This window comes from Dendrobium catenatum, unplaced genomic scaffold (genome assembly GCF_001605985.2).
Source record: "Dendrobium catenatum unplaced genomic scaffold, ASM160598v2 fragScaff_scaffold_621, whole genome shotgun sequence".
Lineage (NCBI taxonomy): Eukaryota > Viridiplantae > Streptophyta > Magnoliopsida > Asparagales > Orchidaceae > Dendrobium > Dendrobium catenatum.
The window spans coordinates 20,099,706-20,127,601 of NW_021319083.1; the positions used below are offsets into that span (position 1 = coordinate 20,099,706).

The 27,896-nt window shown below is 35.4% G+C and overlaps 1 protein-coding gene across 2 annotated transcripts; it reads left to right on the plus strand.

Annotated features, from left to right (window-relative positions):
- The first annotated feature begins 1,019 nt into the window (after positions 1–1,019).
- Positions 1,020–27,896, plus strand: LOC110106158 (cytokinin dehydrogenase 3). 2 transcript variants are annotated; one of them, XM_020835933.2, is made up of 6 exons: positions 1,021–1,269; positions 1,876–2,425; positions 2,522–2,649; positions 2,877–3,134; positions 3,210–3,472; positions 27,365–27,896. In XM_020835933.2, the coding sequence occupies exons 2-6, from the start codon at positions 1,930–1,932 to the stop codon at positions 27,711–27,713; spliced, it is 1,494 nt and encodes a 497-aa protein (XP_020691592.1). In that variant the 5' UTR covers positions 1,021–1,269; positions 1,876–1,929; the 3' UTR covers positions 27,714–27,896. The 2 variants fall into 2 exon arrangements, with proteins under 2 accessions (XP_020691591.1, XP_020691592.1); XM_020835932.2 differs by having other exon boundaries at positions 1,020–2,425.

Consider the following 27,896-nt stretch of genomic DNA (forward strand, 5'->3'; position numbering starts at 1 on the left):
GAAGTTAAGAGTTTTGATGGCCTTGCATCTAAATATTGGAATATACCATTCAATTATGTTTCGAGATTCGTATTATATCAAATTGATTTTTAATGATGTATAAGATAGCATTGCATTACTCTTATTATCTCTTTAGGGCTCTGTCACACCAATACATTCACAAAGCATTAATGATTTATTTCTTATTATATTTTCTTAATAACTCAAGAACTAAAACTGGTTCTCAGTTAATCACCCCAACATCTCCCCTAATGCTCAACTAGAACATCGGAACAAGAATAATAATTTATAAATTTAACATCAGTTGATTGAAATACATTTATACATAATGATGATTATTTAGATTATTTAGAAATGTCGCGCTAAATTTCTATACATCAATAAAGGGGAACAGAGGCATAATGATTAGAATCAGAAGGCTATTTCGATCTCAGGAGTCCACTCAAAGAAAAAAGGTTGGCACTTGTCATTTGCACAAGAAGCTATCTCAACGATTCCGACCACAAAATCTGTTGGTATCCAATCTCTGAAAAGCAAGGGGGGACCCAGCAACGGCACAATAAAAACAAGATGGTAGCAGTGCAGAAATCCAAAAGATTTTGGCCCTATTTGTTTGGTAGATTTGGGTCAATATAAACCTGACCGAATGGGTTGGCACAGCCAGCCTGTATCCTTAGTGTATCTCCAACCGAACTCCAAATGTTTGATTGACGTCGCTCGGGAGCTCCAGCCGAACGGTAAAATTTCAGTTTTTTGGTTGTGGGTGAACAATATGATGTCAATATTGATGTTGCACTGATCATCTATACTATTTTTCTGTTATTACGGAATTTATCAAAGAAACGTCTAAAAGAAGAAAACGACCCTTACCTACGCCAAAGGGGCAAAATGAAGTTATGAATGATGATATTTTTTTAGTTTCATAATATTTTGGAGCGAAAAAAAATGAAATTTTTGGTTGGTGATGCCCTTAGTTTAGTCGGCCAAGCTTGTGCCGACGGGGAATGTGCCATGCCATTAGAGCTCCTAGAGCGGGTCAGAGGTCCAGGATGGCATGTCAGCTTCCATGGCTATATGGATGAGAACAAGGAAATAACGAGTCACAGGAAGATCTTTTCTTTCTTTAGTGATAGACCTAGTCAGGGAACAGAGAGAGAGAGGTGGAGGCATGTGAAGGGCTCTGGGGCTGTGTAGAAAGCAGGGCCCCATGAGATTCGATACCAGGACCTGAAATCATCCCAATACCCCACTGCGCAGACCCATCTATAGGTAAAAACAACTCCTTAAGAGAAGCAGTGCGATCTATTTTTTTTGGGGGAAAGCAGCGCAATCTATCCTTTTGATCTTTGTATTGACAGCAGAGTTCTGTGCTTGTCCTGTCTCTCTCTGCATCTTTACCTTTTTACTCTGAACTTTAGCTGAGAAGGGTTTATATTTCGCTTTTGAAGAAGATATAGCTTATTAAAAGCATATCTTGAGATGTTTTGGTATGTAAGGCAGTTAGTCTTATACTGAAACCATCTCCTTCCTCGCTTCTTTTTTGAGACCTTTGGACCTTCCTCTCATCGTCTCCTTGTCTTTGCTTCTTCTTTTCTGTCGTAATTAGTCTGTTACCTTTCTCTCCATCATTACCTATTTTAGACAAGAAAACAAAGCTAAATTCCCTTCGTTGAATTTGTGTTTTCGTTCTTTCTACAATGTTGCTCTTGTCACACATGGCCTTAACGTAAGTGGAGAAAACTACAATATCTTTGGTTTTTCAGCTTACTTATCTGGCTTCCAAAGCTTTTGCTTATATCTCGAATGGAATTTGCTTTCTTTTACACCAGATTTAATGCTCTGCTAATCTTTCTCACCCTCTTTTACCCCTGCAAGTTCATACGGATTCCCATTGAAACCGTCTCCCTGAACTATATAAAAGCAACAAGCATGGATTTTGGAGGCTCTTCAAATTTCCATGAAAGCACAAGCACTGCTTCAGTAGATTTTGGGGGGTTCATCTTCAACATTCCTTCTGCTGTTTTCAAGCCAAAGTCATCAAGAGACATTGCAGTCCTCTTGAGCTTCCTGTCAGCTTCTTCTTCTGCCAAGGTCTCAGTTGCAGCCAGAGGAGCTGGTCACTCCATCCATGGTCAAGCTCAGGCACCTGATGGCATTGTCATTGAGATGGACACTCTTCCTTCGTTAATAGAAATTCACAAACTTATGGATGGAGAAGAAGGATTCCCTTATGCTGACGTGAGTGGTGGGGCTTTATGGATTGAGCTTTTAGAGGAGAGCTTAAAGCTTGGTTTGGCTCCAAGGTCATGGACTGATTATCTCTATCTCAGCATTGGGGGGACTCTCTCAAACGCTGGAATCAGTGGCCAAACCTTCAAATATGGCCCTCAGATCACCAATGTCCTCCAGCTTGAGGTGGTGACCGGTAAACAAGAAACTTAAACCAACTTATTTCTTATTTATGAATCATAAATATTTAAATAAGTAAAGCTGAATACTAATAATTTTTGATATTATACAGGAAAGGGAGAGATTGTAACATGCTCACCTACTCAAAGTGCAGAACTTTTTTATGCGGTTCTCGGTGGATTGGGACAGTTTGGAATCATAACAAGAGCAAGGATTTTGCTCCAAGATGCTCCGCAGCAGGTTTAATTACTAGGCCTTTATTTCATTTAATGTTATCTGCTTTGGGCAGATGTGGGCACGAGTAAAAAAAACTTCTTAGAAATTATTTATTAAGCATCTCATTAACTACAAATATTAATGTTCGGTTGTAAGATTGAATTACATATTTACATCGCTAATACCAGCAGATTAAACTCATAATTAAAATGTTTCTTCAATAATTCAGAAAATATTTCTGATTGCCATAGGTAAAATGGGTTAGATTATTCTACGATGATTTCCAAACGTTCATAAAGGACCAAGAGCTTCTGATCTTAATGCCAGATAAGGTGGACTATGTTGAAGGTTTTATTGTTCTTAATGAGAACTCTCTTCACAGCTCCTCCATGGCCTTCCCAAATCAACTAGAATTCATCTCTGAACTCCGAAAGGACAGTTCCAAAGTTTACTACTGCATTGAGTTTGCAGTACATAGCCACAAGAATGAAGAAATCAAAATAGAACAAGTAATTTCCACAAGCTCGGTTACTTTAAAACAAGTTAAACCGTCCGTTTCATTGATTGTTGTGTGTGTTTTCCAGGTGGTTGATGAAATAACTGCTAAATTGAGATATCTTCCTTCATTCATCTATAGTGCTGAAGTTTCCTATTATGATTTTCTCAATAGAGTGAGGATGGAGGAAATGATCCTTAGAGAGAAAGAACAATGGCAAGTGCCTCATCCTTGGCTTAATATGTTTGTTCCGAAGTATGGGATTGCAGAGTTCAAGGACTTGCTGTTTGAGACTATCTCCCGTCATGATTTTGAGGGCCCAATCCTTCTCTATCCACTGCTAAAAGACAAGTAAGAAATTAAGCTCTCTCTCTCTCTCTCTCTCTCTCTCTCTCTCTCTTTTAAATCAGTACGGGCTTGATATGCTTATTCTGCTGCTGTCACCAATTGCTTTATTTAATTTATCTTTGGACTGTTCTATGGTCCCCGGGCCTCTAAAGTGTCTTCCCTGTTTCCTTAGGAATTGCAGAGAAAGCTAAGGGTTTGTTACCTTTCTAGTTTTTCCCTCTTTATATTTTTTGTTTGCTCACGTTCCATCTATACAAGGTGGCAGAACGCGCGTGAATTGCTATTATTGACCCTGAAAGCACAGAAGATTACTTTTACATATATATATATATATATATAAAGTAAAACTCTTAAATTAAAAGCATCAAACTTTTGTTATCTATATGCGGTTTATTAAATATAACGTTTCAGAATAATACGATTTGTTCATAATTTATCATCTCTAAAGGGTTAATGGCCATGTGAAATGTCGAAAGCCTACTTTATTTAGGCTTTTTTGGCTGTGCATAAAATATGTTTTAATAAAATAATTAACCTTTCGAAATTTACAATTTAATTCAATTCAAAGTGACTTTTACATGCATTTTGAACCCTCAAAATCTCTCAAATGACTAATTTTTTTTTTGTCCTATATAGAATTTATGTGATCATAATTTTTATTTAACTCTTTGTAAAATTAATTTTGATGTGGGCTAGAATATTCGCGACGGTAAAGTAGAAAAAATTATGTTGCTTAGCATTACACGAGTTTAGCTCACATATAGAATGAGTAGAAACATTAAAAATTTTTACGTGAAAAACCCTAAAGAGAAATCCATGAGGCCACACCTAGTCCAAATTGTTCCATTAATATTTTAATAAATTGCAAATAACTGACTTATCCTCGAATTTGAGTGCAATCAGATTATAATAGTCAACCAACAGGTTGAAATCTAGCAATGAAAAGGAATTGGATGAAAACTGATGATGTTCGACAGTCGGATATAAATTTGACATCAGTTGGGAGCCGAGTTGAAGTCCGATGGTCGGGCAAAAATTCAGAATCAGTTTATGGCCGGGTAGAAATCCAGTGTTAGTTTGTGGTCGGTAGAAGTCTGATGATAGTCCTGTGATAGTTGGTGGTTTGTTGGTGGTCGAGGAGTCTAGTGGTAGTCGAGGGTCTGGTGATGGTTGAGGAGTCTGGTGGCAAGAGAATTCTAATTTCTCTCATTTCTCTTCCTTGTTTGATTTTCTTTCAATAAAAAATGAGGGACCTATTTATAATTTTTTGTGAATGTCATGTCTAATAAATAGGAGGGAGAATAAGGGTATGTTGAGAGTGGTTTGAATGGACGGTTAATATTGATCCCTTTGATCGTGGTTAATTTACTAAACATTTAAATGTCTTAATGTTATCAAAATTTGACGATCTTTGGCTTATTGGATCTGTCTCTTTGAGCTGCTAAGCATGTCACGTTTGGAAATCATTTCGTCATCCAATTTATGGTTTAAACCTTCCAAAGATGCTTTGAGTCTTCGGTTCAGACTCATTTAGGCTCTGATTAAGTTGACTTTGGCACTGTTGAGTTTGTCTTTTTGAGATGTTCAGTTTGATGAGATCAGTGTTCGGATGATCTCATATTTAAATTGGGAAGTTTTTAACTTGTTCCTTCCTCATGATTTGTGCCTAATTGAAATAATTTTATAATGATATATTCGTTACCCCTTTTTTTGGACGTTGAAGCTCCAGAAGTCTGAAAAGGCACATCGTAGCTTATGGGTAATTTTTGTTGTAATTTGAAACACCAGAATAATCCAAATTTGAGTGTAGATGTCCTAATATGCTCTAAAAGTATCAAATTTGGGTTTAGAATGTCGAAAAATGATTTTGAGGACCTAAAAAATGTTGGAATTAGCTAGTCCAATCAAAAAATAGGCTTGTAAATCAACTATGATGAGTCTGTTGTCCGGTCGCCATTGCTGTCCGCGGCAATGTACTCTTTACCGTGTGCTTATCTTGTTGTTTGTGTGTCACTTCCAGTCTGCCCGCTTGTTAGCTCACCTGCCTTACTGTCCATATGCCCGTGCGCATGCCCTACTTCTTGCGTGAAGCACCTTCCTGTGCACTTGCCCTCCACTGACCCCGGTAGCCTGCGCTTTTAGGCTTGTGTCGTTTGACCTCTTGCTTAAGTTGGCGCACTTAATTTTTAATATTTTTTAAATTGAAATAAATAAACAAATAAATAAATAAATAAATAAGTATATATATATATATATTAAGGTTATATTTTTTAAAAAAAAATTTCAAAAAAAATTTAAAATATTTCAAAAAATTTTGAGAAGTCTTTTTTTTTTTTCTCAATTTTCTCTTATAAATATCCCTAGGCAAGCGAAAAATGCTTCTCCTTTTCTCCATTATCCCTTTAACTTTCTTACAGTTGATGCCTTTCACTTTTTTAATATGTGACATCGCCTAACAAGTACATGTGTTCATCTCTTGTATAGAAGTTAGTGTTTTAAGCATTCTTCTTTTTTTCATTCTCATTTATCTTCTTATTTTAGAGGCTTTTCATTGATTTTTATAGATGATGTCCTCAATCCAAATTCAATACATCTCTCTTTAGTGTAAACACTCAAAAAGGGTGATAATGCCTCCCCCAAAACACTCGATGCTAAAGGTGATCTTCCTGTTACCCAACATGAAAGTATGAAGAAAAGTCACAAGGTGGCTAGAGTTAACGATTTAGCCTCCACCATAACCAGCCATTTTTAGGAAGAAGTTTCATTTTCTTAATGATTTTTTGATGAAGATGCCTGAGAAGTTAGATCATGCCTATTCTCCTCTAGGATTTTTGACTATTTTTTAGTTCAATTTGCGAGTAGAGCTATGATTTCTACCTCCCATGGAGTTGATTGATATTTAGTGACATGTAGAGTGAGTTTATTCCAATTTTATTATAGAGTCATGTCGATTATATTGATATTGATTATATTTTTTAGAGATCATGATGCGGTGTTGTCCCTAGTGTGCCTTCCTCGAATGGGTCGACTTGTGTATGTAGAGTCATATCACTTTCAGATTCAAATGGTTGGATATTCACACTTGAGGCCCGTTAAAAAGTTAGGCTAGTGGATTCTTCTTTGTGCATAATGATTACGATCTATTAGAAAATGGGAAAAGCTGAAGGATTTATCCATTTCCATTCATATTGGAGCAAAAAAATATAACAAAGATTCTCAATCTTTATGATATATATACATTTTATTATGAGGTATGTTATTTGAGCAAATATATAGATGAGAAGTATTTTTTCAAGGTATGACTATCTATTTAGGCAAGGAGGTTTTATTCATATATGCTAAAGAGGTCAGCCAAAGTTCTGAAGGCAATTGTCTTTACATCGAATGTCACCCCTTAATAATTAGGGAATGATGGTCATCCATAGGCATCATCAAAAAAAAAATGGAGGGAATTTTGATAGTTACCAACAAAGATCACAATTCATCTCTATCTAAGTTATATATTTCAGAAGACGTTTTGAAACATCAATGTGTTCGACATCAACGAGATGACGAATTGGTGACTTCTTATTTCTTTTTTATTTTTCTTTTTATATTTTTATAAGAATCGTTTCTTTCAAATTCATTTTTATTATTTAAGTTGATGCAACATATAAATCTTGAAATTAAATTAACCAAAGTCTTGAATTACTAAAATAACGAGTTTGTAAAGGTTAAGTATCCTCAAAGAGAGTATAAGTGGATTTATGATGACAAGATCAAGGAGTTGAATGCACTAGAGGAGCAGCTAGTTGGGTGCTAAATAGAATTGGTTACTATGGCAACTTGAACAGATAGATCACACCCATATTGAGTTCGTGGATACAAATAGACACTTAATCAACACGTTAAAGATCAGCAAATCTTTGAGAAGAAGATAGTAGTCCTTAAAGATGAGAGGAAGAGATTTCATAGTCTGTTGTTTGAGAAAGTTTGAGTTCAAATCAGAACTATCACCTCCCAAAGTTATAGAAGTTCAAGAAATTTATTCTCTTCAAGGATTATGTTTAGGAAGCTCGTGATCACATATATGATGTGGAGGTGAATGCCTTAGAGCTGGAGTGTATGGAGGAAGATTTTATCTGAGGTTTTTCGAAAAGTGTCAGCTTAGTGTAATGCAAGACTGGAGCTAAAGTTGAGGGGTTAACCATTATCTAGAATTCTAACGATTCTTCTTCAGATTCTCATGGTTATGAGATTGAGAGTGAGTTGTAGGTCTTTGCCTTTGAGGATGATGTTGAGATTCTATAGTGTTTGTTATTGGGTATATCATTTTTTTTTGTGAATATAGTCTGTATCAGGAGTTGGTATTGCCATATGATGTATGTGATATATTTAGTGATATATCAAAAAGTTGATGATATTTTATTTTTTCTTTTTTATATGTATAAGCAATTTGTTTAATTTCATTTCAATCAAGATGATAAGAAATATTTTAATGGACTCATTTAGCTTGAACAAATATGAGAGACATCCTCCTAGGATGTTTAACCTATTTGAGGTTGTAGTTAAAATATTGCTTGATTACATTAATTTGTATGGAAGAGGTTAAATTAAATTTCCTTGGGATTAATCATCTAGTGATTCAGATATAATGAAGATTATGTATTTCTCGAATCATGGATAAAAATGATAAATTTGTTGTTAGTTTTTATTGTCATTTTTTTAAGAAGACAATATTAAAAAAGAGTGAATAACGTATTATTATATTTTGTAAGACAAAATAATAATTTCTTGGTATGATTTAAGGATATTAGAGTTACGTCATAGTTAACTCAGAAGAGATACATATGGGGACTACACAACAACTTATGAAAAGTACATGACATAAGACAAGCAGTACTATCAACACCTAATGATTATACTTGCGAAGGTTTTAAACTTTTCAGATTCCAGGAGCGTCTTTCCATCGACATCCTTTAGTTAGAAAATGTTAAGCTTAATCGTAACTTCTACCAAATAAGAACACTCCCAGAGGAGAAATTTTATTGCACTGGGGGCCCTTTTAAGCTGCCTCGATGTTGAACAAAATTAGATCTCCAATTGAGATACATTGAGGTTTCACCCTCCGATTATAATGATGGAAAACTCTTTGGTGGCATGCATTGATTTTAAGTAGGGATACATTTTTTGCTTTAGGGAGGAGAACTAAGTTATTCATGAGCTTCTCTCATTATTAAAGTCATGAGTTTGTACTAGATGACTTGGGACTCCAATATCAATTGGTAGATCGCTTTCGTAACAAAGTAAAGGTTGCGTTCTGGCGGTGGTTCGATAAAGCAAAGGACATTAGGAGTTTTTCAGCCAATTGTTCCCCAGCCTTCCCTAAATGTCTCTTACCCTTTCAAAATTATTTGTTTTATAACTTTCGTTTGTCTGTTTGCCTGATGATGAGCTACGACTTTGTGCACTTGTTGAATATTAAAATCTTTACCAAAAAAATATAAAGATTTTTTTAGTGAATTGAGTTTCATTGTCGGTGTTGACTCTTGCAGGAATGTCAAAATGATTGATTATATTCTTCTTCAGGAATGCCAAAATGATTGACTATATTCTTCTTAAGAATTCTTTGGCATAAACTTCAGTAATATTCACCAAAGGTTCTACGTCCACCTATTTGGTGAAATAATATGCAGTGAAGATGATGAATTTTTGTTATCCAGTGGCTATAGGGAAGTGTCTCATAACATCAATTCTCCATTGGGCAAAAGGCCAGGGACTTTGAAGCGATGCAAACTCTAGAGCAAGTGTATGAGTGAGATTGTAATGCAATTGGTAGTTGTTACAATTTTGAGTGAATACAAGTGTGTCCTGCTTCCATAACAAAGTAAAGGTTGTATAAGATTTCTCTTGTATGCGTTCTGGCGGTGGTTTGATAAGCCAAAGGACATTTAGGAGTTCTTTAGCCCATTGCCCCCCAACATTCCCTAAACGTGTCTATAACCTTTTCAAAATTATTTTGTTTATAGCTTACATTTGTCTGTTTACCTGAGGACGAGCTACAGCTTTGTACACTAGTTGAATGTTAAAATCTTTACATAAAAATGTAAAGATTTTTTAGTGAATTGAGTTTCATTATCGGTGTTGACTCTTGCAAGAATGTCAAAATGACTGATTATATTCTTCCTTTTTTTAATCTTCCTAAGAATTCTTTGGCATTGACTTCAGTAATATTCACCAATGGTTCTGCCTTCACCTATTTGGTGAAGTAAACGACAGTCAATATGATGAATTTTTGTTATCCAGTTACTATAGGAAAGGGTCTCATGATATCAATTCTCCACTGGGCAAAAGATCAGAGACTTTGAAGTGATGCAAACTCTAGAGCAGGTGTATTGATGAGATTGGAATGCAATTGGTAATTTTTTGCAATTTTGAGTGAATTCAAATGCGTCCTGCTTTAATATATTCCAACAAAATTCCCGCCTTATGATCTTGTTGGTAAATGCTATTTCTTTTAGTTAGTCTCCACCTACTCCTGAATAATTTTCTCGAAGTGCGTAAACCGCTTCTGAAGGTGGGAAACATTTGAGATATAGTTCGATAAATGCTCATTTGTACAATTCACCACCGATAATAATGAAATTTGATGTTTGTCTCCAAAGTTGTATTGTAGCTGTGATTTTCAGGTAGCACATTATCTTATAAAAAAGATACGATGAGATCAATCCAAGAAGCCTATCTTGATTCATCGATTGATTGTATGACCCACGAACCTTGGATGCTCCAGAAGTGGATTTGATCGATACATTTTCTCTTATAGACATCCCTAGTTATTGATGTAGCAAGTTTGTAAAGAGCTTCTGCTTTTGCATTTTGCTTTTGGAGAACAAGGATGATCTGATGTTCTTTTAATCAGTTTACAAGCGACTTTATGATATTGCAGTACTGAGCCAATTGTGGGTTATGGACATCAAATTCTCCTTCCATTTGGGAGAAGACCAATTATGAATTGGTGTGAATTACCAAGTTTTGCACTTTACATTCTATGGGTAGCCTTAACCCAGTAATAGGGGCCTCATACTCTCCTGCATTGATCGATGTAGGGAACTTATGTTGAAACTCGTACTCAAGGGTAACTTACTACGGAGAGATCAACAGAATTCTTACCCCGATGCTGGAACTTCCAGAAGCTCCATCAACATAAAATGCCAAGCACAGGGGAGAAGGAGAAGTAGTCGGTGGCTCATTAGATACAAGGATGGTGCATTTAACTATAAAATTTGCAAGTGCCCTAGATTTGATGTTGGGCCTAGGCAAGTAGTGAATGTTAAACTCTCCTAGCTCCACATACCACTTGATTATGTTGACTTTTACTTTATCACAATAAATTAGATTATGTGCGTAGTATGTCGAGGTAATTCTCTGAGTACAACTGGTAGGCTAATTGTCACTTCTACTCGAACAGGTCGATTATCAAACCCATATAGCAGTCCTCTGGCAGATTAAAGTTTTTCTCTGGTGAGACTTATACTGAAATAAATAGAGTAGAATAAGATATCCATGGAGCTCCCATTGTCCACCAAAATTCTTTTAATATTTTAACACGAGTCATATATACTCGCATTAATCACGAGTGGATCTTGATGAGGGGTTTTTACTCTCTTCAAATCAGAATTATCAAAAATAATAAATGATCAAAATGAGACTTCTTTGGGCGAAGCTAGGGGTAGCATTTGCAACCAAAGATGCGAATATGAGAATATTTAGGCGGCTGATTATATGATAGAGAGAAGGGAGTGAGGTTGGAGATTGTAGGAGACGGTAGTTGGTTTATTAAATATATTGTAGTTATCAAAGCTTCAACCCATAAGTGGGGAGGTAGTTATGACACAATTAGTAGAGCTCGAACATTATACAAAAGATGATGATATTTTTTTGCAACAATATTGGTTTGTTGTGGAGTATATGAGCAAGTGTATTTGTTGTGAATTTCATGATGAGGAATGTAGTGAGTTGGTTATTGAGAAATGCACCACCACCATCAGTTTGAGTGTGCGAATTATTGAATTAAATTAATTTTCAAGCAATTTCTTTAATGTAACAAATTTTAAAGTGGTTTTAGATTTTTGCTTTAATGGATATATCAAAATTTACACTCTAAAGTCATTAGTAAATATAAGCATTGGAGGAAATGGGGGATAGGCATCGAACATCTCCATGAATAAGTTGGAGAGTAGGAATATTATTGGATTCATTAAAGGGTAAACGGTGAATCTTGGCAAGAGCACATGAATTACTACTAGTCAAATAAGCATTTGTTTTGTTAATATGATGATAGTAGAACAATTATGGTGACCGAAGTGATGTTGCCAGAGATTTGAAGATGTTGAAATAGAATGAAGGTTATGATAGAGATTAGGAATATGAATTAGATGAGTTAAAGAGAGTTTATGTAACGGTGTAGAAATGAGGCCCCTGCTAGAGTGAAGAATGGGTAGAGCATGACTATTATCAACAAAAACCTAATAATAAGTGGATGGTTGCTAAATGGGCTAAAAATTTGAAGTTAAATGAGCTGTGGCACCATTGTTCAGGTACCATGGAGAAGAACTAGAGGTGTCAGCAAGTAAGGCATGAGTACCAGGTGTAGTTGGTGTAGAATAAGTTAGATCTGTTCGGTGTTATCAATTAAATGTAGAATGACCTTGTTTGCCACAAATTTGACAGTCGACTAGAGGTCTAGGACGTTAGCTCTTGAACAAAATGGATAAAGTTTTTGATAAGGCTCTGCCACAGCTTCTAGCTGTGGAAAAACGATGACGACTACAGCCTCATTGTAGTAGCAAAATGTGAATCAACAGAGGGTGTGGAGTCAGTGAGAGTAAGTTCTTTAGCAGCATAAGTTGGCAGATTCACCTCTTCGTTGCACAAAAGAGAGTAAAGGTTGTCGAGGCTGATTAGAGAAAGCTTTGTATGATAGATGTCTTGAAGCCTTGATACTTTCTTGGTAAAGCATTTAAAATATAGAAAATTATCTCTTAAAAAATTGGAAATTTTGGCCTGTCTGAATTATGACAAGTTTCAATTCAAAGTTATTGGCCTGGATAGTCGGTCTATTTATTCTCTGATGGATTCTTTCTATTAAAGAGTTAGCATACTCTCTAAGTGGTCTCGAATGGTCCTGATCTTATTATACTAGTTGAAACATCTGTAATTGATTATATTCTTTTAAATTTTTGTAAGGGTCATTTCTATCTTAAAATCAAACAATAAGGGTTTTTACTAGATCTACTAAGCATGCAACAATGATAAAATAAAATGAAAGCCACAAATTACACAATCCATAAAATACCTTTTTGGTTTTTCAAAATTCTAATAAATATATTAAAAATAAAGATGCATGATACAAATAAGTCTAACTATGCATTGTTATATAGTTTAAAATTGCAATATGCATGCTACTTCCCTAGCGACGGCGCCTAAAAATTTATGGGGCTGTGTTGTTTTAGCTTATTATGTTGGATATTAAAGTAATGAAAGCGCACTAAATATATAAATAGACATGTCAATCAAGTAATAAATTGATAGAGAAGAGTGTCGATCTCACTACGAAGTGTTCTGCTTAATTATACTTAAATTACTATATTTTAATCTAAATGCATAATTTATCTTACTAAATGTAAAATGACTGTTTTTAAGTTTCTGCCACTTAATAAACACTTGCTTGAAAATTTTGATACTAATAAAAATAAATTATTTTAGACTAATAAATATAAAACAGCATAATGTTTCTAGTGGGACTCTTATTTTTAGATGTGAATTAGAGAATATCATCCATAGATTTTGTAGAGCTTGTATAGGTGAAAATGGAGGTATATCATCTTATATTATCTCCATAAAACTTAGAATGTTTGAAATCCTATGTATAAGTAGTCCAACATTCCATTTCAATGCTCATATTTATTTCAGTATTCCTCCATCGAGAAAATACATCATACTAGATATTAACAACATTCAAGACCATTGTATGCATTAAATTAAGAATTAGAGATATTAGAAACATCCATGAAGTAATTTAAAGCACAAGAGTCTACAATAGTATTTTCTATATGTTTATAATATTAACAAAAAACTTAAAGATTTAGTCAAATATGGATAACACAAAAAAAAAATTCATGTTCATTTCATTTACATAAGAAAAAGATACAGAAGAATGAATACAATAAATGTCACCCGGAAATATTAATTGATATTCTTTTCACTACTCTTCCTCCAACAATATATTTGCTTACATAATACAGGCTAAGATCCCTCAATGATAGTATCTTTTTCTTCCCTATCATCCCTTAGAATTTACTCCATAGGAAAGTTAAAGAAATACACTATAAAGTACAAGACTCCATTGAAATGATAGAACTCTCCAAACAAAAGAACTGAAAAATTATTTATACAAGTGCAATATTAACTTACACGCTGCAACGCTCGACAAGCTTGCTCTGCGGTTATATAAAATGAACTTGTTCCTTAGTGTTATAATGTTTGCTCCGCTACCGCACTGGGACCTGACACTGTTACTGGTTGAACCGGTGCGTCTTTTGGCTTAGTCGGTGCGCCTTTTAGCTAAGTCGGTGTGCCTCTTCATTTTGAGAATTGCTCCGCCACAACACTTTAAAAGTTTGAGCATTGTGGTGCTTGAAAGTGCAATATGATGTTGCGGCGTTGTGACGATCAGCATTTTGGCTCTCATTTTCCTGAGACTCTAATGTTGTGGTGCTTATTTCTATCGCAGCGATGCTATGAGGCATTGTGGTGCTTACCTTGGCTCTACCAGATCGTTGATTTTTCCTTAAATTCCCAAGAGGCCAGCACTGCTGGTGGGAAAAATTATGTCACACCACGCAGAGGGTGAGGACTTAAGATCTAAAAAGAATCTGCCTCAGAACCTAAATCTAATTTGGGTACTATAAAATAGTGACCCGAACCTAACAATGAAGTGCAAATCTGGACTTACCCCGGCCTGGATTGGGGAGCCAGCTAACCACCTAGGTGCTTTAAAATCATGTGTCCAGTCTCTTATAAAAGATGGGTAGGGATGTTTATTTAAGTTTTAAGGAATTAGGGGCCGACATCTAAGACAGTTCCTAATTGGCCCCTAAACTTATGTAGGGTGAAAAATGTCTAGAAATGCAATTAATATTTTAGACTCTTTTTAATTTGTATCTAATGCAATGCATGCTAATTGACTCGAATGCATAAAATGATAATGAAGCAGTTTAAAAATTAGGCTTAGAAAATAGATTTTTTCCTAGAGATTGCACAACTTCCCCTTGACAGAACTGCACCCTCATAGGTCAAGTGGTCTGCCAGAACCCGCAGGCGGGGAGGTGCCTAACAAGGAAGAGAAAGTAATAATATGCTTATGCTGACTCTCGGCGGTCCCGAGCTTACTTCTTAGATCGTTAGAGTTACTATGTGAGCCTAAAAATTTTTATTTAAAATTACAAGTAAAAGAATTTTAAGCGTACCCTTACGAAAAAAAGCACTCCGATTCGTATCCAGACTAAAACAAAACACGGCATGCAAGGGCCCTAAAAAAAGCTACTGCACAAACAATGTAAACAAACAAATTTTAATAATCCAAATATAATGTCCAATGTCCAATGTCCATATTACACCCAGAATTTGCAGAAAAGTAAAGTGGCCGGGCACCACTGATAACAAACCCAGATTCTAATCCTTAGAACGACGCAAGTGATTTTTAAAATGGGATATACTGTTCCTTGAATCTTCATTTCTTCATCTTCTTTCTTTGTTTCTCCATTTCATCCTTTCTTCTTCTACGAACTTCCTGGATCCGTCGGGTTCTGGATATCCAAATGAAAAGAAACTCATCCCTAAAAGGGGTATTTTCTTTTCTATTTGGATTTTTGAATCATCCTAATCTGGCTTTCCAAATAAAGAGAATAATCCTTTAAGTATATTCTTCTTTCTTTAGATTCCAAATTGGATGTAATATCCACTTTCAAAATCACTTTCACATTTATGATAATTTTCAAATACATTTACATTTACATTACATTTCACATAAAAAGAAAGAAAATCTAGACCACCTGCAGGGTTATCCTAAGCAAAAATCATCCCAAGCAGTTATATATATGCATTTTTAAATTAAATCAATTAGCCACACTTGGCCACACTCTTTCTTATTTGAGGGCTAAGCAGCCGAAGCACCTGTAGCATATATATATAATTATTAATTAATTATCCCCCTTTACTGCCCTGCATGAGTGTGGCCACCTGCAAAAATCTTGTTAACAATCCAGATCGCTCCTAACTTACGGGTAATCTAATCGTCAACCAATCACAACACAAAATGCAGTAATAAATAAATAAACACACCAACAATTTTACAACCAGCATGCAATAAAACTCGAGAAAAAGCCCGTCACACAGCAGTAAGAAAATAAACACGGCCTAACCTAAATCTAGAGTCGGTTGTCCTAACACAATATTCTAAGTATGTGCAACAGGTTGTGTGGTGTTTGATATGTCCTATATAGGTTAATTATTGGCTAAAATTTTCTAATTGATTGAATTTTAGTTTAAAGATATTCACTAATCCTAAGGTGAGGTGTCACTAAGTTTTCTATGTTATATGTCTCTACCCTAAAGTGTACATACATCTAAGTCTACAAGTTTTCTAAGACCTCTGTCTTAGATTGTCCTTAATGTCACTAATGTCTGTTATAGTATATCGGTAGAAAATCTTATTATTACTAACCTTAGGACTTTTGTACGTAGAAATAGGGTTTAGGGATTACGATAAAAATAAATAAATCTAATAATTGAAATTACTACAAGGACCTAAAAAAGAGGGTTCGCCAAAACACATCAAGGGACCCCTAAAGGTTTTCTAAGTTTAAGAATACTCACAGTCACCGGGGGCTACGACCAGTGGTTTCGCCCGTAGCACCTCTACCCGGTTGGATAGAGGCGACTGACGTCATTAGCTCCTTGTCCTTTTGTTCCCTCGACCGGTACCGTTCCTCGCAGTCCATGCCAATAAAGAAAAGAAAATAGGGAAAAACAGGGATTAGAAAGCACTTTTAATAAATATAATAATATAATTAAAATTTATTGAAAATAAAAGATGTACCTTTCTTCGGCTTGATCACCGGCTTAGTTGCTTTGTTTTTTGAACATTCCATTTTTTTTTTTTGAACTCATATTGTATACCTTTTCAACATTCACTCCAAAGCAACAAGAAAAGGGAAAAAGAAGAAAAAGAAGAAAGAGGTAGAGAAAAAAGATAACTTTTCTTTAAAACTTTCTAATTTTTCAAACATATAATTTACTTTTCCAAAATTCGCACAAATTCCACCTTTTAAATGCACACAAGTTTACTTTTCAAAATCCACACTTATACTTCACTTTTTACATACACCTTTAACCTTAATTCAAAATATATATACATTTCCAAAAATCACACTCTACACTTTCCACTCAAAAATACCTTTCTATACATACATTTACTTTTTAACACATATATACTATTCACTTTTTACACACAACATGTTCACTTTTAAAACCATCATTTTACTTTCCGAAAGATAAACATAGACATCTTACCTTTCACATAACAATTTTACCTTTTCAAAACATTTTACCTTTTCATATATCTACATTTCACTTTCCATCCTTTCTTATACAATACTCTTCTACCATCATACACGAATTCATCACATCACTCTTTCCAAAACATGTAGAAGCATGTATACATATAAAACGAAGGACGATTATAACAATAATTTTCATCAAATATTTTCCCATCATAAACCCACATATGCCTATTTTCAATTCAACAATTCCCAAAATATAAATAACAAAAGAAAGAAGAGATGCAAACTTACTTTTCTAAAATTCAAGAAAATATTTAAACCATTATGAAGTGATATCACATATGGGTTTATGCAAAATCTTATATTTGAAGTACATGAGATTTCTCCAATTAGTTTTCAATTTAAAATAAGCTTTATATCTTTCTTTCCAACAAGATCCAATGGAATCTTTGGAATAAACATGAAGATATAACCATCTAAAGCAAGAGGTAGGAAACTCACTTATGAATTATGACTAAGATCAAATTTTCTTATTTCGAATATAAAGATTCACATAATCTATGGATAAAGAAAATTTTTAACATGATTCATCAAGTACTCGTTGAAATTAATATAAGTGATGTTTATCATAATCGAATTTAAAATTGAATCTAATGTATTGAAATACACGAGAATTAAATATGCTGTAATGATTTGGAAATAAAGAAACCACCAATGCTTTTAAACCTCAAATATTTTTAGCTACTACTATACAATTTTCATCATACTTTATAGCAATCATTTCTCTAAATCAACAAAGAAGATGAAGAAAAATATAGATGAGGAAGATGATGGAGAGAATGTAGAAGAAATTACCCAAGATTTAGAAGATTGCCGGTGTGCAACTGCTGTAGGAGCGACGGAGGGGGCTTGGATGTGTCATGTAGAAGAGGGGAGGCTTGGAACGTTTTTTGGTTAGGGAGAGGGAGAGTGGGTGGTTATGGTTGTTGCTGAAACTCTTTGACGTGGACCGTTCATTGGACTTTTGAAGGCCTAAATGATTTCGGAATTTGGTGATCTTGGGCTCATTGGATTCGTCTCGTCGAGCCGTTCGATTCGAGTATAAGCTCGTCAAAATCGGAGACCGTTTGGTAACTTAAATTGCGGTTTGAATCTTCCAACAGCGCTTTGAGCCCTTGATTCGGACCTCCATTTGGGCTCGGATTGGGTTGATCTTGGTGTCGTTGGGTTTGTATTCCTGAGACGCTCAGTTCGACTATAAGTTTGCTGAAATCGGAGTTCGGATGGTCTCCGAATTAATTTTTTGAAGTTTCCAAACTTGATTTTGCATCGAGATTCGTGCCCGATTAAGATTATTGTTGACGACGTATCAATTATTATTATATATATAATTGTGACGAGTCAAAATGGGTTAATCAAAGCCATTGAAATCGAATTCAATTTGAGTTAATTTGATTTGATTTGATTGGTGAGTTATTTTAAGCCCAATGATATATCAAATTAAATGAGTCGATTGACATCGATGAATCATAAATTGAATTTGAATTAAGTTTGTTTGGAGTTGAATTGAAATTGGATTGAATTGATTTTGATTCGAATTGAATGATAGGCTCGAGTCGATGCTACGTCAGTGGACGTCCACCTAAGGGAAATCCTATGGGTGATGTCTACTCTAGACTACGAATACCTAGGTGCTAGAATTGGATTTGGGGAAATTGACCTCGAACAATGAGGTCAACAACTGCAATGTTAAAAATAGGCCCTGGGGTGTTGTAGATGGCCACCCCATGGTGCTGAATCTATGGGTGCTGTGGAACCCGTTCAACATTTGTAAAATTTTGTCTTCTCTTGTACATTTTCTGCAAAAATATGACTGAAACAACATATTTTTCATTGAATTTTAACATAATAAACAATACATAATTTATACATAACAAAGGACAAGTAGTAGTACCATTAAGATATTCATCAAACCCATTTGCAGTAACTAGCTTGAGGATTTGAGAGTGCCAAGCTGGGTAATTATAAGCAAGTAATTGTTTATGTATAAAATTCTTAATATTGGATATAAGAAATTTAAGCAGTGAAGGAATTGAAATTTCACCAAGTTTAATGGTAGCTGAATCCATGGAGAACTAACCACAATCAGCTGATAACAAATCAAAACAGTGTCAGACGACAAAGTCTCTGAAACCATAAAGATAAGTTAGCGGCTGAAGCAGAACACATATATTGGAATGTAGTGCTGAGAGCAACCTGCATTTAAGAATTATAAACAAGCCAACAGAGGAATGGAATAAAACTCAAAATGATTCATCTCCTTCAAAGCATCCTAGTGCAGTTTATACAAGTATATAAATGAGAACTGAGAAGAGGGAACAATATTTGCACGGAGCCTCCATCAACAGGTATTTGCAGTCTGCAAATGTTTAGTTTGTCACATAAACTAAACTTGAGGAATAGTCTAGCATCCCCCCTCAAACTAAGCATTTGAGGAGCAAATGGTTAGTTTGTCACGTAGCAGGGAAAATCTGAGAGGGGAGAACGGTTTGGTTAGTATGTTGGCTAATTGATCATGGGAATTAATATGAAGAATGGAGATAGCACTATTTTGAATATGTTGACTTATAAAATGATAGTCTATCTTAATATGCTTCATACGAGTATGAAAGACAGGATTGTGAGCTAAGGCAATAGCCAAAGTATTGTCATAATACACTGCAATAGGAGTTGGTTGAGGTATAGAGAATTCTCCCAATAGTTGACAGAGCCAAAGTATTTCAGATGTTGCTAAAGATAAAGCTTTATATTCTTATTTGAAGATTTGGCCATAGTTACTTACTTTTTAACACACCATGAAATGAGAGTTGGTCCAAGATAGGAACAAAAACCTCTTACCGATTTCCTATCAGCTGATGCAGGGGCCCAATCAGCATCCATATATATAGTAAGCTGCATATTGCCCCGCACTAGAGGAAGCCCATAAAATTTTGTCCCCTGTATATATCTAAGAGTGTGTTTAATAGCTAGAATGCTAGCATTCATTAGGCTATACATATGTTGACAAATGGAATGTATTGCAAAGTCAATATCTGGTTGTATGATCGTAAGGTAGTTGAGCGAGGTTTACTTGAACATATGAAGCAAGCGATGAATAGTGGCATGAAGATTACTAGTGAGTAGTAAATCATCCACATAAATTAGAAAATAAAGTTGAATGTTAGGTTTGCAATAAATAAGAAGTGAGGGATCGGCCTTGCTGAATATGAATCCAAGTTGAAGTAGTGATTGTATGAGCTTGGTATACCATTAGCGTGGAGCCTGTTTGAGACCATAAATTTGCTTATGATGTCCACAGACATAATGTGGATGTTGAGTATCAGTAAAACCAGGAGGTTACTTCATACAAACCTTGTCATAAAGATCACTATGGAGAAACGTATTAGAGATATCAAATTCCAAGGTTGGTCAGTTACGGTGAAGAGCAAGAAGAAGCAATAGTCGAATTGTAGGTAACTTGGCCACCAGACTAAAGGTCTCGGTAAAGTTGATCCCATCCTCATCAAAACCTAGTGCAACCAACCATGCCATATAACGATCAATTTTTCCATCAGGTTTTGTTTTTAATTTGAAGATCCATTTGCATCCTAGAATGGGTTTCTTGTTGAAACTCGTTCACTATGAATTAGGATGTTAAGCCTAAGTGATTGTCCCAAGGCTAACCAAGAGGGGGGTGAATTGGTAATTTAAAAATTATACTTCTACTCTTAGATTTTTAGAAAATCTTTTTAATTATTAATGCAAGTTAAATTTAAAGTTTAAAAATAAACTTTTCAATCAGAGTAAACAACTTGCAATTAAATTAAATGCAGAAGAAAAATAAGAAAGAATATATCAGATTTATAGTGGTTCGATCAAACCTTGACCTACGTCCACTCCCCGAAGGCACCCTCCGAGTATTATACTAATACCACAAATTGAACTCTCCTTTGGCCTCCAATGGCCAAGGCGAAGAAGCCTGTACAACATTCTCTTTCAACCTTCCCCGTGGCGGCGGAGTATGCCGGGGAGGGTTCTTTGACACCAAAAGAGATCTTCCCTTCTAGCCAAAACTTCCCTCAAGACGACCCTTGAATCCCGATGGTACTCGAGGTGCAAGTTTGCCGGAGCACCGTGTGAATATCCCCTCCATACCCCTTGAAAGTCCGCCTTCACAGGATCTTCTCGCCTCTCATAACTCCAACCCTTTCCCTCTCTCCCTTTCAAGTTCTCTCTTTCTAGTTTTCTTTCTCAAAAGAATGAAGGACACAATGACTGTCAACAGGTAACTTTTGTCGTACCTCTTTTACACTCTCACAAGTGTCGCAGAGCAACCGACCGATGTTTTTTACTTCAACTTGAGTGCCTTTCAGAGGAGATGCGGCAGAAAACAAAGAGACCTTCTTTCAAATAACCTTGTGAATCCACTCATCAACCCCTCAACTTGATCTCTCCCTCTTCACTCTTGAACAATCTCTCCCAAAACACTCACACTCAATGATTCCCTCAAGATAAAATAAAGAGAAATAACCCAAAGGCACCTTGTAATAGTTTTCTAAGAAGCTCCTTGAATAATAGAAAAGGACTGAAAAACCGTCAAAAAACTGCTAAATTTCAAGTTTTTCAGCACAGTGTATCATCCTGTATGACCTGAGTTAGTACGGACGAACTGTGAAAAAACTGTCCGTATCGAAACCATTTGTGCATCAGGAACACTGGCCTTATAATTTCGTCCCGTGGACGAAATAGGTTCATCCTGGGATGAAAAATTTCGTCCGTAACGAACAGTTATATCAAAAGGTCCGTTACAAAATTGCAGAACGTTGCCAGAACTGCCTAGTGGATTTCCATCGTCCTGGGACGAACTGGACTTTCGTCTGGACGAAATTTTTAACAGTTAGAGCAACTCGCTCACTAGACGAAAATGTTTCGTCCTGGACGATCAGAGGACTTAGAAAAAATTTTTCAGTTCAGTCACTGTCCGTTCTCATTGCTCTTACAAGGAGATTAACTGATACTAATCGTCCGTCGAACATGTTCATCCTGTACGATCAGCACAAAACTTTTTCAAGATCTCATTTAGTTTGTGTGAATTTATTCACTCTATTACAATCACTCCCTCTCAAATTTAATTCAAATTTACAAAGTATTTCATGCTGAATTTGATTTGAAGTCTTCGTAGTTTGGAGTTCGATTTTCCTGAAATATTAATACACACAAGAGCAAAAACAAATCTTCCAAAAAATGTTAGGAGATAACAACACAAAATAATAATATTTGGAATCATCAAAACTATACAAGTTGTAGGAATGTAAAACATGCAAATACCAACTTTCCTAACATGTTAGTAGGTGGGGGTTGGAGACTCCAAGTGCCTTGTTTCTGAAGGGCAAGAAATTCATCTGACATGACATTTCTCCAATACTCATATTTGAGTGCTTGATTATAGGAGGTAGGAGTAAAATGCGAATGTGGAACTGTAAGGAGATCAAAGATAACTTTGGGTTGTTGATGACCTATTTTCAGTTGTGTTTGCATAGGATGAACACAAATGGGAGGTGGTTGAGTTTGCTGTAGTGATGGTAAAAAATGAGAATTAGTGGAATGAGAACTAGGAATTTGGGACGATTGGGGAGATTGATGAAGAGGAGTGAAACTAGATTATTGAGTGAGCTGTTGCGTAGGAATAGTTGATGGTGGACTGAAGAGCTGAGGCTTAGTAATAGAATCTATAGGAATAGAAATTGGAGTGAGTAGAAGGGGATTTTGAGGTGGATATGTGGAGGTAGTTGTTGGAGATGGTTGGGAATTATAGGGAAAAATATTTTCATAGAAGACAACATGACGTGAGACAAGAATTTTATTAGTGTGAAGATTTCGACAACGATACCCCTTTTGAGTGGAAGAGTAACCCAGGAAAATACAGTCATGAGAGTGTGGTGATAATTTATCTTTTAAAGGAGGTTGATGCCACGGGAAGCATAAGAGGCCAAATGTCTTCAAGTGAGTGTAGGAAGGAAGTTTACCATTTTATAATTTATAAGGAATATGAAGGTTGCGAGCTTTGGTTGGAAGGATGTTAATGACATAGTTGGAAGTCAAGAGAGCTTCAGCCCAAAAGATGTGAGCATACTAGTTAACGGTGAAAGACGCACCATGGCGCAAAGGTCCCATTGGAGCCATGGCACATAGCGCATGGCGCGACGCACGCCATTTTGAATATGACACAAATTATACAAGAATTGCAAAATAATAAACATGAATATGAAATATCATTAAATTGAAAGACAAACTATGATAATAACAAGCAAACAATGACAATACAAATAAATAACAATCCAACCAATTTACTCAAGCAATCACCCAAACAACTTATTTAAACAGATAACTCTCTTATACTTTGTGGAATTTTTATCTATCCTAACATATCCACTACATTCTAAAAATTATCTACTAGTTAACTAACATGCTAAGAAAATTATTATGTCCAATCAAGATATCACTTCAGTCACAATCATATCAAGTTCATTACTAAAAAGTCACTTAAACTTACATGTTCTCCCTCAAATATGTGCCTTCATACAATAAATTCCAATGAGATTATCCTTTCAACCTGTCTCTAACAATTTGAAATCTAATAAGTAGTCAATCTTCATACAACTAAAATATATTTAAATGAAAGTAAATATCATTAAGAAGATAAAAATATGCAATATAATATTTATCTTAACACTTTTAATATAATTAAAAATTAGAAAATATATTATCTTAAAAATTAAGAAAAAAAATAAAAATTATTTATAATTATATTAAAAAAATTTTAATACAATGGCGCACTATTTTGCGCTATGCACCATGCGCCATGGCGCACATGTGGCGCAAATAGCACCCGCCATTTTGAACGTCTGCGCTGCGCCATACACATGACGTTGTAGGTGCGTTGCACCGTGCCGTGCGCCATGGCACGCTATTTTGCGCCATTGACATCTATGGATGTGAGTGAGATGAGAAGCATGAAGAAGAGCTCGAGCAGCCTCAAGCAGATGGAGATGCTTGCATTTGGCGAGACCATTTTTCTCTGGAATGTAATGACAACTGAATTGATGAGTGATGCCTTGCTGAAATAAAATTTTTTGAAAGAGATGACTAGTGTATTCACCTCCATCATATGTCCGTAGTGTTTGAATGGAAGAGTTGAAGGAATTTTTGATGAGTTGATAAAAATGTTTGAATTTCAAGGTCTCATCCTTGTAATGCATAAGATAAAACCATGTATAACGAGTATTATCATCTATAGACACAACATAGTAATGAAAACCATGAAACAAAGAGACAGTAGTTGGTTCCCAAACATTTGAATGTATAAATTGAAAATGTTTAAGTACATTACCTTAAGATAAAGAAAAGGGTAACTTGTGGCTCTTTGCCACATTACAAGAAGTACATATAAAAGTAGGAGTACATATAGAAGGTACTACATTATCTAATATTCTTAAAGTCCTAATGTTGGGATGACCAAGACGAGCATGCCATGGTTCTATGGAGCGAACTATGGATTGAAGAGCTTTGGGGAGATTGACAAATATATAGTTTGAATGGGATAGAGACCATCTCGAGACCGAGCACGAAGAAGATTGCAATTGTCCGAAAGATCCTTGATAAGGAATCCATGAACTTACAATTATTGTCAGATGTCAATTTGTGAATGGAAAGAAGGTTGTGGGAAAGTAATCGAACAAGAAATAGATTTTGGAGACGAAGCTTACGATTTGTGTGTGGAAGTGGAAGAATTCCTTACCCGGTATGATGTATAGTAAGTGTTCCACCACTGGCCACTGAGATAGAATCAGTTGCCACATATGGTGTAGGTTGCTGCAGATGATTTGCATCAGATATAAGATGAGAAGATGCACCGTAGTCTAACACCCATTCAGTAATTGGAGAAGTCACCGAACTATTAGTGTTTGTGAGTAATGCACGATGATTGGAGTTGGATGAGGTTGGTGCATACTGCATATTGCAGCGATGCCAACAGTTAAGAGCAACATGTTCAAGCTTGCTACAAATCTGATAGGTCGGACGAACATTGGATGGATTTGAGAGGCGATTGTTGGAGTCTGGTGCATATTGTGTATTGTTGAAATTTGATCTAGATATGTTTGTTCTGAAGGGAGCTCCTCTGCCTCTATCTCGTGAAGTTGACCTGCCATGAGGTGTGTTAGAACGGTTCGTTCATAGAGCAGTATGATCAGAAGGTGGCAGTGTATCCTTTTGTTGTTCATTCTGTAAGTTAATTTCCTCATTGCACAAAAGTGAGTACAATGTATCCAAGCTAATTGTCTGCTGGGTAGCACAATTAACAAATTTAAATGGATTGTAAATGGAAGGCAATCCATTCAAAGTATGTGAAATAATATCTTCAACATCTATGTGACCTCCTGAAGCAGCTATATTATCCACTAGAGCTTTGATTTGAGCTAAATATTGAGTCATGGTAAAGCTCTTTCATCTGAATATGGTGCAATTTGTTCTTAAGTTAGAATTACACAGGTTCGATTTGTCAGTTGGAGACATTTCCAGGGTTATCCAAATCTCATGAGCAGTGAATAATGAGAGGATGCATGGAAGTACTTAACTAGAAATTGTAGACAGCAAAGCATAATTAGGTTTTGGTCAATAAGCTTCCAGAGACGAAGGTCTGGTGGATTCGGTTCAATCGGAGACGCAACCGTTGGAGTAATACTTCCATTTAGATAACCCTCAAAACCATTTGTAGAAAACAACTTAAAAACTTGAAGACGTCAAATAGGATAGTTTTGATTAGTAAGAGAAGTAGATACAATGGTCTTTAAATTGCTCATGAGAAACTTTAAGGAAGAAGGGATAGAAAACTCAACCATCGACGCTGAGAGAGACAAACCAGGTGGTGCGGGAGAAGAGAAGCCCTGTTCAGCCATTCGGAGAAGAAGAGGAAGAAACTGAACTGAACCTAAAGCTTTGATACCATGAGAGCAACTTGTATTTAAGAGTTAGAAACAAGCCAAGAGAGAAGAGTTAGAAACAAGCCAACAGAGGAATAGAATAAAGCTCAAAATGATTCATCTTCCTTGAAGCATCCTTGTGCAGTTTATACAAGTATATAAAGAAGAAGAGGGAACAATATCTGGACGGAGCTGCCAGCAATAGGTATTTGCAGTTTGCACAACAGGTGGAAGTGCCGCCTTAAACATGCTGAGATAGGTGGAGTAAGATAAGTAAACTAAACTTGAGGTATACTCTACAAGTGCAACTTAGATCGGAGGAAAATACAAACATAGGAAATGTAGTAGAGAATGTATGTATTCATATCATCATTTTCAGAACTACAAATACAATATATAATAAAGAGATTATATATATAGAAGAGATTACATATTTTTAATTCCTATATTAACCTCTTATAAAGCAGGGGCTGAGATTTATGTTTCATTTGGGAGGGACGACTTTTTTATTGCATTTTAAAACAGTTTTTTAGTTTAGAAATTAAAATTTTTATACTAAAAAGTTATTTTAAGAAGCAATAAAAATGCCGTCCCAAATGAAGCCTTAGGCTTCATTGCGATAGCTTTCTTGCTACTTCTTAAACCAGTTTTAAAAAATAGCAAGGAAGTCCTCCCAAACAAAGTATTAATCATCTTAGAGGTTGGTTGTTGGCGACAATTTCTGCAGATGATAGTGGCGGAGCAGCACGAAGAGTATTATGTATGGGAGTGGGCAAAGTGGTGAGCTGCAATGCTATTAGTATCATTGTCATCTATAAATTGTTGATATTATTGAGACTGCTTGTCTATGAAAATTGACGTCATTATATAATTCTTGGAAAAATTGTAATAACACCGTACTTATGAAAATTCTAATAAATCATCTATAAAATTTATTTTTGTTATTCATAAATGATAAAATATTATATTTATTAATAAATTTTTTGAGATGTCATTTTCTTTTGAAAGAATGAGTAAATATCTTTTAGGATAGTTTTCTGTTGTTAAGATAACGATAATAATTTCATTTTTGATTATTTTTTCATTATTTTTTAGATATTTTTGTAATGAAAATTTATTTTTTCAATCAGAATTGTTTGTTATTTTTTAAAAGAATATATTTTTTCTTAATAAGGCCATTAAAAAGTTTTATTATTATTTTTAACCCACTAGCTTGCTTAGTTGTAAATGGCATTCAAATATATTCATTTTTGTAATACACGTTCCATCTTCAGGTGGGATATGAACACATCTGTGGTGTTGCCGGAGGCCTCATCGGCGACAGAGGTAGACGACGAGAGGGTGATCTACGTGGTGGGTTTGCTTCAGTCAGCTAATCCTAGTCGGTGCACGAAGACCTGTCTTACTGATCTTCTCGAGCGACATAGACACGTGGCAAAAATGGCCGCTAGTGATCGAATAGGAGCAAAGCAGTATCTGGGCCACCAGCCGTCTCTGGACCAATGGCGAAAGCACTTCGGCAGTAAGTGGGATCGGTTTGCCGATAGGAAGTCCAGGTTTGACCCTTTGGCTCTACTGGCACCCGGACAAGGAATATTTCTCAGACCATCCGCTTCTACGTAATAGCGATATGGCACTGGAAATTATTTCGCTTATCATTTGTTACACAAGATGATAAGGATATAGAGAAAATTTTATGTTTTGTGTATTGAAGAGAATGGTCTGTGATATTGTTATCTTCTACAAGAAATATCTATTTGTTTTTTCAAGGAGAGTTAATAATGTTAGAAATTTGATTATTTACAA